Below are 13,737 nucleotides of genomic sequence, written 5' to 3'. Positions count from 1 at the left end.
GATTCATGAATTCTGAATAATGAAAAAAGCCACATACATTCTTTTGTATGTTTTTTCCAGTAATTCAAAAGCCCAATGAAAAATACATTACCATGCTTAAAAAATATAAAAGAGGTAATCTTCAAGTTCAGGCAAAACGTTATTTATAAAAATTAAATGTCATGTTCTATTACATTATGTTCTATCACATTTTACTTCGATACAGAGCTGTTTTCATTACCAACAATAAAAGTCAAGATGGGCTCTTGAGTGAGTGTATGCAGGGTTGTACGCATGTGATAGCAAGGAAGACTCACAGAGGAAAATAAGGACAGCAAAGCCTTACAGAATGTCCTGCTATGCAGATGAGTTACCTAAAATTAGCAGTTTTGTGATGTTTACAACACTTTTAGTTCAAATCCAAGAGGAAGAACATTTATTCATAGATAGTTGTAACAACAGGAGAAAAACAAACTAGATATTTATGACACAACGTGAATTTGTGGGCTGTAGTTCTGTCATGTTCAAGCAATGGTGCTTTTAAGGAAATTATCATCCTCTGACTGTGTAACCTCCACCCTTTTATGGATTTTACTATTCCTATAGGAGGAACAGAGAGAAGCACAAGTCTGAGGCTGCTAAAGTGTACAATCCAGAAGACAAACTCACACCTCCAGCATACTCAACCTCATGAATGCCATGAATTCCTCAAGAAAAATGTAGACTGCATTAAACAAATGTATTCTCTTATTTCAATCCTGACTTCACAGTTCCCTTTCTGGAACCACATACAAGAATGAGAACTCTTTTCATAGGACTTTCAGTCATGTTTCCTTCACTTAAAATGAGATTAATTTCTGTGATTTAGCCCACTTTGTCTCAGACCTGATCACCTCCCATCACAAAACACTTCATTCAAAAGCTCTGTATACCCAACAACTGATAAATCATGGACTCTTGCTAGTATTCAATGATGTGTTAGTGGCCTTTAAAAGTAAATCCAGTTAGACTTCAACAAACAACAGTCCTAGGAAAGAAATGTCATTTTAGCCATGAAATCTGACAAACTCACAACTCACTTGGTCTTTATGCCTCTGAACACTGGCATTGTTGAGCTGGGCCAGAGCACACAACCAGTTATCAAGTGAAAAGCGTTGGCAACTACCACAGCCTAACATAAATCTTTTGCCTCCAGGAGATAATGGTAATCAGCTAAAAAGTGTTAGTCCATGACTACCAAGAAAGGTGGACACATAATTTACAAGAAAATGCTCCTCCTTATTGCACCAGTAGGTTCTGGACTGCAAGTCTCCAGGAGGGAGGGGAAAAGGCAGGGTAACATCTGAACCACTGTACAGCAGGTGAAAGTCAAAGATGGTGTCACTCATTTCCTCATTGCTGGATATGGAGAGAACAGGCCCTGAACTATGATGTTCCATCAAGATGCCAGCACATGGTAAATGGTATAGCTCAGAGCCTTGAAGGTTTCTCATTTTGGTAAGAGCTATCCATGTCCAATTGTATTTTGCATTTGTTGAAAAGAAAAATTACAGTGAAATCTGAGCTCAAAAGGGCTTCGTCACAACCCATTTTGAAAAAAGATGCCTGAAACTATGGAAGGCATGCATGGAATTTTTGTTCTGTACACAGATACAGAAGTCAGCTAAACAGATCCCTTGGCTTCAGGAGAGGCAGAGATCCCTAAGCAGCAAGGAACTAGCAGTGCTGGTTGGAAGTAACAGAGCAGAAGCACTTGAGAGACACCTGCTGCCCACTGAGCGACTCTGTCCTCTTTGCAAACCATGTTCAATTATCCTTCAGATAGAGCAGAACGGCGCAGAATCACTTCCATGCAGAGAACAACTTGGTATAGAAAAGCTGACTGCTCACAACAGTAACCCAAGTTTTAACCCATCTTTAAGAACCTCTCATCCTACTTTTAAGGACAGCTGCCAACTGAAAAGAAGATGTGAAGAACAATTTTTAAGTTAAAATTATGGACCCAAGTATGCAGCAATTCCTCTCAGCCACACTCAAAGGAGTTTGGCTCAGTGCTCAGATTACACAGATTATTGTATTAACAGATGCAGGTGCAGTCCTTGGGGAGCCTTCTAATTCCCAACCACCCCTTAGCCAAGGGAACCATACAGCACTATTTCAGCACCATTTCAGCAATAGGTTTCACCTTAGACAACCAAGGGAAACATTGTGACGATTTTGTGATGGGCTCATGTTACAATGTAAGCCCAGAAACTTTTCACGGTTTAACAGTGGATACTTAAGAAACAATGACTATTTCAAGGTCCTCCTTCAGTTTTTTTTCTTAATCAAAGCCACATTTTAGATAGCCATTAGGCAGATATATTTGTCTAAGTACTGCTGCCCTTAAGAGGCCGGGCACAAGCACAGTATATTTAATTTTTAATTAACTCTCAATTCTGCAAATATTAATTTTTCATTCTATTTGTCAACTTCATCTAGTTCTGTTCAGACAATGAAACCACAAGTCCGGAAACCTACAGAAAGACTCATTAAACATGTGCTGAACACTAAGGAAGGCTTCTAATCCTAAACCAATCTCTCAGTTTTTTAACTTTTCAGAATTCATTCAATTAGCAGTTGAGTCAGTTTGTGAAAGCAGTGGCACACTCATCTTCTGAAAAAGTAACAGACATTAAATTGAAGGCTGCAGGAGTGACCAAGGAAGACACTTTACCTGAACAGAATGAAACCAAGTGACTCCACAGCTGCCCGCCTCACGTCATCATTCACATCACTCACCTACAAAAGGAAAAACAGGATATTCAGAATACAGTTAAAATACTTGAGGACTCTGCAGTGTTTCAGGCCAGATGTCAGTTAATCAAGAAGACAGGATTACAGAGAAAGTTAGTTAAAATCATGTTCAGCCTTAGCCCAAACAGCCTCACCTGTGTTTGCACACCAACTGCAAGTTGATCAAAGAACAGACAGACCTCATCTTTCAGAGCCTTATTTATTTTTCTCCAGCCCATCATTACACAGACCAAACTTGTTAGCTGGGTAGTTTAGGTTCATGTTTTAAATTTGAATAGGTTCCTTTTCTGTGATACCAGATTGAAAGCCTGAAAGTCTACTTACCCTAATGTCAGAAGGCCCTGTTAGTTCTACTCATAATACTAAGCAAACCTTTCATCACTTCACAATCTCTGATTTGGACCAGAATATTAACACAGCAGACACAAAGCCTGAGAGAGTGAGGTGCTTGCTTCCTGACCACAAATTTCTTCCTACGTGCTCCTAAGGCCACAGTACTTACAGCCACATGCAGCAGGCGCCTGATAGCCTTGTTGTTCCCTGAGCCACAGTACGCCATGGCCACAGTGTACATGCCAGAACGACGGAGAATTGGATCCTGGAAGAGAAAGCATCAATGTTTCACATCCATCCAAACTGCGACTCGTAATTCTAACTTTAAATCTGTTCCACTCTTGTGTCTTGAACCTGCAAATGGGTCACATGTCAGCCTCATTGCTTAATTGTTTATTTGGGACAAATAACAGGACAATCACCAAAGCAGGGTTGTCATTACCAATTCAGGGGACAGAGACCTGCTATGCTGCAGGCTGCCAAAGAGTATAGGGCAGAGGTGTCATTCTGCTTCTTGCTTGCTATCTGCAATAATCACTACCAGAGCCTTGAGGTGACCCACCTACAACAAGTCTCATCTGTTTTCAGCCACTGCATCTTGGTCTACTCCCTGCTGCTGCTCACATGACTATGAAGACCAAGTATAAGGCTAAAGAAAACACAGTTAAACAGCGTTGTTCTTGTATTTTTGATCACAGTGCAGCAACAGTGAAACAGTCCTACTTCAGACCTATGTAAGAACTTCTCTGGTTCTAAAAAGCCAACCCACCACAGCAGGAGATTCACAAACAGACAGGAGGCCAGCCATGTAACACAAGAGTCAGGGATTAAGTCACAGCTCAATTTACCTTATCTCTGCAGAGACTCTCAATGAGAGCATCTGCCTCCTCCATCCTCCCATACATGACCAGAGCAATTCCAACCGCGAGGCCACGCAGGATCTTTTCATGCTGGGTTTCCTGTGCATAGCCAACCATGTCCTCAATAGCCTGGGCATTTTTAGATCCCAACATAACCAACCCCAGTGCCAGGCCAGCTGCCTCACCTAAAAAGCATAGAAAAGTAAAAGTCAACTCTGTTCCCAAAATTAATAAATACTGTATCTAGAGAATCACACCATATATAGGCCAATAGGTCACTTCTGGACATCACCATGCCTAACAACTCCATTATTCACGGCAAAATATGTTTGTAACCACAATTTAGTACTTTTCTCTACCAAGTTCAATTATCGCTTCCTTGAGCCAAGAGCTGAGATTATTTTCTGATGAGCCCCACCAATGCAGCAGTAACTCTCACAACCTTCTCCAAGCCTATCTCTCAGCTCAAAAAAGCACATGGCTCTGGAGAACAGCCACACTAAAGAAAAAACATATGACAAAGAAAAGAACAGAGCAAAAAAGGGGCTGTTTAAAGACCTAGCATGTCTTGTCAAAACTTGCCACAGTGCCAATCACGACAGGATTTCTGAACATTACTGACACATAACTAGAGAACCATAATGATCAGGAAAAGGTCAGTAAGTAAAACATAGCTAGACAAAATCAACACTGCTAACAGACAACCTTGGGCGGGGGGGGCGGGAACCATGACAAAAAACCCCAGCTGTCTGATAAGGCCTCAGATGGTTATTTGCTTTGAAAGCAGAACATTTACCTGTCACTGCATCATCCTGGTACAGATTTGTTTTAAGCAGGTCGTACACATCTTGACGTGCTGTCCCCATGGCAGCCAGCCCCAAGCCCAGGCTGCCACCATGTCGCACAATCTAGAGAAGCACATGCAAGTTCAGTCATAAAGCAGAGAACAGTATGGCTTCAACTAAAGAAGACATCTTTCCATCAATATAAACCTGCAACTTTTTAGCCCCAAACCAACCCAAAATGACTTCTTGACCTGCTAGAAATACCACTTTCATAGTCTCAAGCAGCAGGTCCAGTGAAAGAGGCAAAAAATAGAAGAAAAACAGTTCAAAAGCCCATAAACAGTAAATAACAGAAGCTTAACACATAGTACAGAAGACTTTCTAGTGACTTCAAAATCTTTTCCCCCACTGAGTGGTTTATGTAAAACCATAAATCTGTGCTATGTATAAAAACCAATAGCTAGTAAAAGCTTTTAAATAAAAAGGTAAAAAGGTACCCACTTAAAACTATAACCTCTTTTGCTCTAACAGTGGTTACATTTGCAGCAAGACTAGTGGAATCTGTCCATGGAATTAAAAAAAAAAAAAGTAATATGAGATTCCACAAGGCAAAAGAGGTAACATGCTGGGAAAATGCTCTATTCCCAATTAAAAATATATTTTTCTTAGAGGTCTACAAACACTTCTTATTGTGCGAGACGCATTAAAACTACAGGCCATGTTGGCAGAAACATTTTGTGGCTTATTTCCTTGACAACTAAGCTGTAAACAATAACAGTGCCTGAATGCTGCAGGTCCACTAACAAAACAAAGTAGATATAACAAGTAGTAAATAGGATGAAGCTACAGTCACTGTCAAGTATGTAAGAATTTCCTAAAATTCTTACCTAAACCTTAAGCCAAAAGGTTGTTAAAACCAACCTTTAACCAATCTTTAAGACCCAGTGGAGATCTAAGTACCACACTGCTGCTTAATTACCTCTACAGAGGTAATTACCCACTATTAAACCAACCAGCACCCTCCTGCATAATCCCAACAAAACAAAGGCTCATTGCTGAGCCCAGTACACACATCATTACTGGCATTCTTCAGCTGGTTCAGCAAGTAATCAATGATGTCCCCGCCATGGTTGGCATGGATGAGACCCAAGGCATAGAGGCCTCCTCCCTCCTGGTAGGCTGACCCTGGAGAGGTGTCCTTGGGCAGGTAGGTTGCCATTAGCTGTAATGCTTCTTTCTCATGACCCTGGATGTCCAGTGTCCAGCAGGAAGGGAAGACAGTGGGAAGTGAAACGTGAAAAAACAGCAAAGTAATATTTAAACATGTTTAAATATTGTCATAACCATGTGTTATAGCCATTGTTTTCTCCAGTAAAATCAGTATTTCAGTGCCACACATCACTGTTAAAACTTATTGAGTTATTATAGTAAGGAACTTTGTTATGTCCCAAAATCACTTAAGAACCACCTGCAATTTTAATACCTAGAAACTACTAAATCTGTTCAAATCACAAAGGAAGAGTTAGAAAAAATACTCTCTCCTTGAGCCATGTCATCCTAGCACCTTTTTGATTCTCAGCAAAACATACAATAAATTACATTGGATGTCAGATGATATAATATAAACACAGTTTTTTTAGTGCAAAGACACAAAATATGCTATAGTTGTGCCAGGTACACTGGAGTGCAGGCATCATTCAGAATCCCCATTTCCACATTTTCAGTGTTCACATTTACACTAAGCAGACAGAAATGAATGCAGCATTACCTTGTGTATAACACCCAAGCTGGCAGTAGCAGTAAATTTAGCCCAGTTAGTGGCCCTGGCCAGCCACTCCAAATTGTCTCTAGAATATAAAAAGAGCAAGGTTATACAAACAGGTCATACCGCCTATTCCTAATCCTGCAAACAGGGTTTAAGAGTACTGAAGACTGCTTTCAAACTAAAAAGCAGCTCCAGAAGTGAAGGCAGCTAACCACATTTCCAATTTACATTTCTCTGCCCTTCATCAGTCTGGATTTTTGCTGGTTGTAGTCAAGCTCCTAGACATGAGTGATCTCAGTGAAAGACAGATAACTGCTCAATATGCAGCCCACCAATTCTCTGGGAGAAACTTTAGCAGAGTTTCTGCAGCTTTCCTTAAGTCCCTCGTAAGGTCAACCCTAATATTTTCCCTACAAGAAAATACTGACAGTCTCTACTGTAAAAAGATACATTTCAGAAACTCTGTAATTGGAAAAGAAAGAGAAGAGAAATTCCAGATCGTCACCCTCCAAGCTGTTCATATAGTTAGCAGTCAAACAAAGCCAGTTTGTGAGGATAGAGAAAAAGAAACAATTCTTTAACACCACTAGAGTTCTGCAGTTACCACTCTGACATATCAAGTTAAGGAGGGCAACAATGTTGTTCAAACACCTCTAAATGACATTGGAGCTAACCTTGCCATAGATTTACCTAAGAAACTGGTCACTGGTTGTCCCACAGTGCATAAAGGAGTTTGCTATAACAGTTGCAGTATGACACACGGAATTCCTCACTGCATCCTGAAAGAACATGAACAATCAGTATTGTCACTCAGCAAAAGATCTGCCCAAGGTCACTTAACAAGCTTGCCAGTACACCAGAAAAATGGACTGTAATGATCTTCAACAGCAATTTCCCTGCAATCAGCTAATAGATTGCTAATACACTCTAACATATCCTCTAGCCATCTTTCCCATGCAAAATGATCCTTCATGTGAGTTTTTCAGAGATGTGATTATTCCAATTGCCACTTAACTGGAGAACTACCCCGCTCTGCTTCCCAGAACTGAGCACTGCACAGCGAGTGCTGCTGACGTTTCCAGGCCATTCCCAGAACTCTACTGCAGAATCCTGAACACTTCACCAGCAGATGGAAAAGATTTTCCAATACATTTGAAATGCCATCTGAAAAAGATGAACCCACTAACAAGCAACCCTTACTACTTTTACTGAAGATACGCATCTTATTTCACAATTAAAAAAACTTCTCCTACAGTTTCTAGTATGTATTTAAGAGTCTAGTTTAGCTATAAGTTTTCATTTGGCCACCCCTGAGTAACGCCTTCCAAAATAAAACCAGTTACTCCATTCACTAACTCTGTCTACATTACAATTTCTGATTGGTTTTGTCACCCACATGGAAATAGTGTTTTTTTACTACATACCAGGATTCCCTTGCCAAGCTGAAGGTGTGGGCTTACCTAACCATCTCAACAAAGACACCAATATACTGTAACCTATACCTGGCTGACTGCTCCCTTCCCAGCCAGCAGCATCTGCAATGGATCTGACATGGAGCTGGAGGGTAAATGTTGCCCATTTTACTGAACAGATTAAAAACAAATCCACCAGGATTTGTTTTTTCCACCAAAAAAAAAAAAAAAGTGAGAAAAATGTGAGTTGCTATAACCAATTAAAAAAAACTAATTAAAATATCAACATGCTAATATCAGCCTATCATTACAAACAACAGCAGCATGGCCAAAACCAACACAGGATGAATCAGATAAATCCAAGACAACCATATTTAACAAAGTCTCTTACCTTTGTGTTTTTGAGGATCATGAGATCTGTATTGTTGTTTCGTATTAAAAACTGCAGATGTAACTCAATGGCCATTTCCCCACTTAAAATTTTAATCATCTTTGAGATCTGGTCCTTAGGCTCTGGGTTCTTCACATATAAGCAAAAAGGAAAAAAAAATTCTATGAGAACCCAACTATGACTCTCTTAAAATACAATTAATGAGAAGCCACACTGGTATGTTCCCATCACCATATTCCAAAACCTATCAGGTTTTAGACCTAAAAAGACATTGTTTCTGTCCTTGGTGCACAAGCCCAGACCTCCCAGAAATCAAATCTTTTGTGTAGAGCAGTGCAGGTGGGAGAAGACACTCTTCAAAAAGAAATGTATTCTTTTATTGAAAGAAAAAGAATATGAGTGACATCTGACATTCTGCAAGCTGCTGTTTGGCCTTGCAGAGAGAATAAGTCTCCTGCCAGAGGCAAACGTTTTATAAATGAACCTGTATTTCCATGGAAGCTTTCATAGATGGGGCCACAAAGCTACAATAGTTTGCATGAGCCTGTGCTGAGCTGCAGCACCATTCTTGTGAGCTACAAGCTTTATTTAGAACAATAGCTAGTAGAACTAGGAAACTAATACATTCACCTTCAAGAGCTCTTTGAGAAAAGTCTCCTTCCTTGTGAAGGAACAGTTGAAAATGGATTGGTAGAAACTGAGGTTAATTCTGATCAGGGTGAAAAGTACAGTGCAGTTCTTTGTCCTAACATGGTTAACTGGTCACAGACCAGTCAAGCATGAGTAGTTCAGACCTTAAACTAATTCCCTCAATTATTTCTTTGTAGTCAGCATTCTGAATTGTGTAAGATTAAGCTAAAGAACATTTCTGGCCACACAGATTGTTTTTGTGTACTTGGCACAATCAGCAAAGCTAGTGCAGCAGAAACTGATTCAAGACACCTTTCCTGTACAAAAGCACTGTCAAGGTTCCTTGCTGGGGCAAGAAACTCAATCCCTTTTGTTTTCTGTGTGAAATATTACTTGAAGAAAACACTTCTGTTTGCCCTTAATTAATTTTAAGTGATCTGCAATAATCTTTCAAACATTCCCAAGTTTTGTTTGCAAGCATTTACTATGGGGAAAAAGAAGAAAAACAAAAACCAGCTTGTCTTGGGTTTTACCTTCCTCTCTGGTAACACTCTGCAGCATTAACTATTCTACATGCCGAAATGCAACTGTATGTGCATGTTAGAAGTGAACTCACTTTCTCCAATACTTGGGAAAAGAAACTAAACAAGAAGATTCCAGCCAACTGGCACAGCAACACAGCACCATGTAGGCTCGAGGTAACTTTACACCTTCAAGGAGAAGAAACTGTTACATCAGCATCCCCTCCTGCCATTCCTGTAGAACAGCATCAGTTCCATCCAACCAGAACTACAGTTGGTTTTTGAAAGAGAGAGGAAAAAATGCACCTTCTCACAACTCAGTAATTCCTACTGAACTCTGACCATTTCCCACTCTCACACGCTTTCAGTATCTGAACTGCTGAACATTAAGTCAGATTTTTTGGCCCTCAGAGATCATCTGTCAGCTTGTCTCCAAGCACATAGAAAAGGAATTCCATTCTTCATTAGCCAAAGCTATTTAGAAATCCTAGACATCCAAAGAGAACATGTAAGAAAAATTAAGCAAAGTCTCTTTCAGAAATAGCACTCACAATTTCCGCAGACCTCCCTGCTGCACAAGTGCTTCCTGGTTTCTCTTCTGCTTCCATAGCATCACTGAAATAAAATAAAAATGAAAAATTCATCACTTGCAACAAGTCAGAAACTGTAATTATGGCTGAACATTATTCTGAAGGAGCAGCCTAGGATTTGGAGATGATGACTGGAAAAGAGGACTTCGACAGAACAAGTGCTGACTATCTGAGGCTTACTGCTGAGCAGAAAACTCCCCCTCCACACAATTTTCAGGGAACTTGAGACAAAGGCCTGGAAAACTATTCTCTTATTCCACCTACAGAGACAACAAAAATAAAGATGCTTGTAGGGAATGAAAAGACACAGGTGAGAAAACAAGGTCAACACGCAAGGCATCAAGGATAATTATATCCTCTGCTAGAAGCCTTGTGCTTGTCACTATTAGCATGGATCCTAGAGTGTTGACATGGAAATGAAACACAATAAACTGTTGTTAGCACCTTGCTCCAATGCTTCACAGCCAGACACAAATTATTCTGTGCCTTTCCTTTTATTTCACTGGAAAAGAAAAGCAGAAGAGGAAAATGCTTGCCATGCTTGTGTCACTGATTCAAAAGTCTAAATACTCAGCTCCACAGCTGGATAAACCCTTATATTCAACCAGCCTGAATCTAGGTGGGATTCTCTACCACACACTATCAAAGAGAGTGAAAGGAGCAGGCTGTGCACAGACATGAGAGCTCTGGTGGAAGTACCAGCAAGCATTCTATGGTCATTACAGAGCAGATGGAGAACAACCTTCATCCATGCTGCCCCTGAGCTGGGCAGCAACCTTAACACAGATTGGCAAGTTCTCCTGTAAGTCACCAAAAGAAGAAATAAAGATGACAGAATGGTTAGTGCCAACTTGGATTTTTCTTAACAGCAACTTCCTGCAGTTAAAATCAGTGATACTGACCACTGAACATGTTTTTAAAAACTCAAAGTAGATTTGAAGTACTTCTTCTGAACTACAATACAAAAGGTATGCAAGTACTGTGGTGTTGACACCACAGTACCATCTGAGCCCACTCTTCCCACAAGCTGTTATGTGAAACCAAACTTGCACATAGCTGTGATGAGCTTTTTTTCCTAATGAGCTTTTTCCCTTCCTTAGCTCTGCAAGTTGCTTCCAAGACCACATAGAATCAGCATTCCCAAGCAACTCATGCAGTGGCTTAATGAATTACTGCTCATTAGCTGAACCCCAGTGTAATTGCTCTGTGCATATCTCAACTGCAAAGAAAAATGCCTTTAAAAACCAGCAGATTTTGGTAATACACAATTTTGTTTTGAGCAAATAGCACATCTTGCCTATTACTTAAATAAAGCGAAGTAGCTCGATAGCTTGTAAAAAGCATCCATACATGGAATATGAGGTGCCCTTAGAGCAGGACTGGAGCCAAACAAGTCCACCACCTCTCAACTCAATTTCCTCACCTGTCTTTCTCCGATCCAGGGACAGTGCCTGTGTTGGTGGATCCAGGCACGGAGGCAATGGGAGTTCCAACAGTGCGGAGATTCTGGATGACAGAAGACAGGAACTGCTGGCTCGCGCTTTCATACAGGTCAAAGCAAATTTGGTAAGCCATGAGAAGATTATCATCCTTCACCAATTTTTCCAAGATGTCACTCACAGCCTGTGGGTCATCCAGGAATATCAGGCACTGAGCAGGAGAAAGGGAAGAACAGGAAACAAAAATAAGAGAAGACATTAGATACTTCAGAATGAGAAAGCAACACTACCCAAGGCTGCACTCCAATGCCCTCATCTGCTGCTCCACAAAACACCCCCTTCAAAGAAAGAAAACTTCTCTCTTTCATTGAAGACAATAGAAAACTCAGAAGAGTTTCACCAAAAAACAAGACTTGTCCTGCTAGACACAGAAATTCAAAAGCACATTGAAGAAGCAGCATTCTGTAGGGATGTCTCCCCTGAAATGAAACAGGCTAACACTGAGTCATGTGTACATGGCATACCAAGACTGGCAAATATCTGAGAAGATCTGAGTAACTTCACAAGTAGTTGTCTAAACACTTTCAGAGAATGGCTTACCAAAAAAAACAAAGCACTGGAAATGTTCTTGTGAGGAATAAATAAAATTCCAAGCTGTGAACCTACCATCTGATACTCCCTATATAGGCTTAAAATATCCTGTCAGAGTTATCTGTGTCCTCAAACTGCCTTTGAATGGATTTCTTTCTCTATAAAATGACCAAATATGCAATCTTTACATCTCTTTTTCAAGTTGGTCTCACTCTGATATATGCTGGAAGCATGCAAACAGGAAAAGATACTTAATTTAACTGAATGAAAGACAGAGAACAGGTAGATGTCATGCCAAATATACCTAAAGAAACGTAACTTTTTATTATCTTTAAAGATGACTGAAAAGTTTACCTGGCACACATTGATGAAGTCTGGTTTCTCCAAATTCATGTAGATTTTAACTAGAACTCTCAAGACTTTATTACGAAACTGTTTATTCTGCATCAAAGACATACAGAGCTTCAAGCTGTAGGCCAGCATCCCAGGAACATCATTCTGCAATTCAGGGATATCAAACATAGGTTTAGACTGACAAGCAGGATTTAGAAAGGAAAATAAAGCTACCCTTTTTCTATTTTAAAAAGCAGACCAAACGTGCATATAAATCTTCACAGTTTCCTATTTTCAGAAAAGCTTATATATAGGTGTACTGCATTTTAAAGAAAAAACACTATCAAAATCATGCAGGACCAATATTTAATTCAGAAGTTAAAACATGCAAAATATTAACATGCAAAATACAATACCTATCTTCCCTTCACCCTTGTTCGAACAATCAGTTCTGAATGCAGTGAAGTTCACTGCACTAATATGAAATGTCAGCAAAACAAACCATGCACTAAGAAAACATCAAGCCTGAGAAACTGATTTGGTTACTAGACCTCAGAAAGGTAATTCAAAATGAGGGATTTCAAATGAGTAAGTTATTAAATGCATAGGACAACAGAGAACAATGAAAGCAAGATGGATGCCTTATGATTATCACTCATACACAGAAATAAGAAACATCCAAACATACATAAAAGGTGTAAACTGAAAAGCAGTAACGTTTAAAGGATTCAAGCTATGTGTCTGGCATATGACTGAGATACTACAGCAGAACAAGATTGCACACAGCTGCTGAGCTGCTGCAGATGACTATTGGCCTGCTTCTCTTATTGCCACTAACAGTAACATGACGTACCTTAAACCCTCAGTGAAAGATTTTAAAGCCAAGGTGCACCATCTTGGAGTCAAGAGCAGGCCAAGACTGCACAGAGTCACTGAAAATTAGAGTAGCTCACCCACCTACTGGAGTTTCTTCTTTTGTTTTACATTAATAAATCACTTACCCAGCCCTAAGGATCCCTTCCCACAGTGAATTACAGCAGCTGACATAAAAGGGCTGCTCCCACATTATGCCAGTATTGTATCTCTGCCAGTAGCTGACAGGGAACACCTTAAGAAGAAGGCACATAGCCAACCTTCCTGGGAATATTTTCCCATAAACTTGTGGCTCAAGGATTTCCTAAAGGTGGGGGGGGATCTTCCAATATTGGAAGATTTGGATAGTCCTGAGTGGCTCTGCTTTCCATGAACACGCTGAACTGAACATCCCTGAGTTTTATCTTTTGTTCTTTTCATACAAAACAGGGCAAGTTCC

At 40.1% G+C, this 13,737-nt stretch overlaps 1 protein-coding gene across 1 annotated transcript in view; it reads right to left on the bottom strand.

The window, feature by feature from the left end:
• The window catches only part of PSMD1 (proteasome 26S subunit, non-ATPase 1), a 64,008-nt gene that overhangs the window by 45,766 nt on the left and 4,505 nt on the right, over window positions 1-13,737 (bottom strand). The window contains 11 exon segments of the mRNA NM_001256467.1: window positions 2,696-2,760; window positions 3,278-3,373; window positions 3,957-4,153; window positions 4,765-4,876; window positions 5,826-5,999; window positions 6,522-6,600; window positions 7,209-7,297; window positions 8,322-8,450; window positions 10,024-10,087; window positions 11,486-11,712; window positions 12,447-12,590. Coding sequence (NP_001243396.1) covers window positions 2,696-2,760; window positions 3,278-3,373; window positions 3,957-4,153; window positions 4,765-4,876; window positions 5,826-5,999; window positions 6,522-6,600; window positions 7,209-7,297; window positions 8,322-8,450; window positions 10,024-10,087; window positions 11,486-11,712; window positions 12,447-12,590 — 1,376 coding nt within the window.

Source organism: Taeniopygia guttata, chromosome 9 (genome assembly GCF_048771995.1).
Source record: "Taeniopygia guttata chromosome 9, bTaeGut7.mat, whole genome shotgun sequence".
In the NCBI taxonomy this organism is placed as follows: domain Eukaryota; kingdom Metazoa; phylum Chordata; class Aves; order Passeriformes; family Estrildidae; genus Taeniopygia; species Taeniopygia guttata.
The sequence above is the reverse complement of the archived record's forward strand: the minus strand, read 5'-3'. Positions and strand labels throughout refer to the sequence as shown.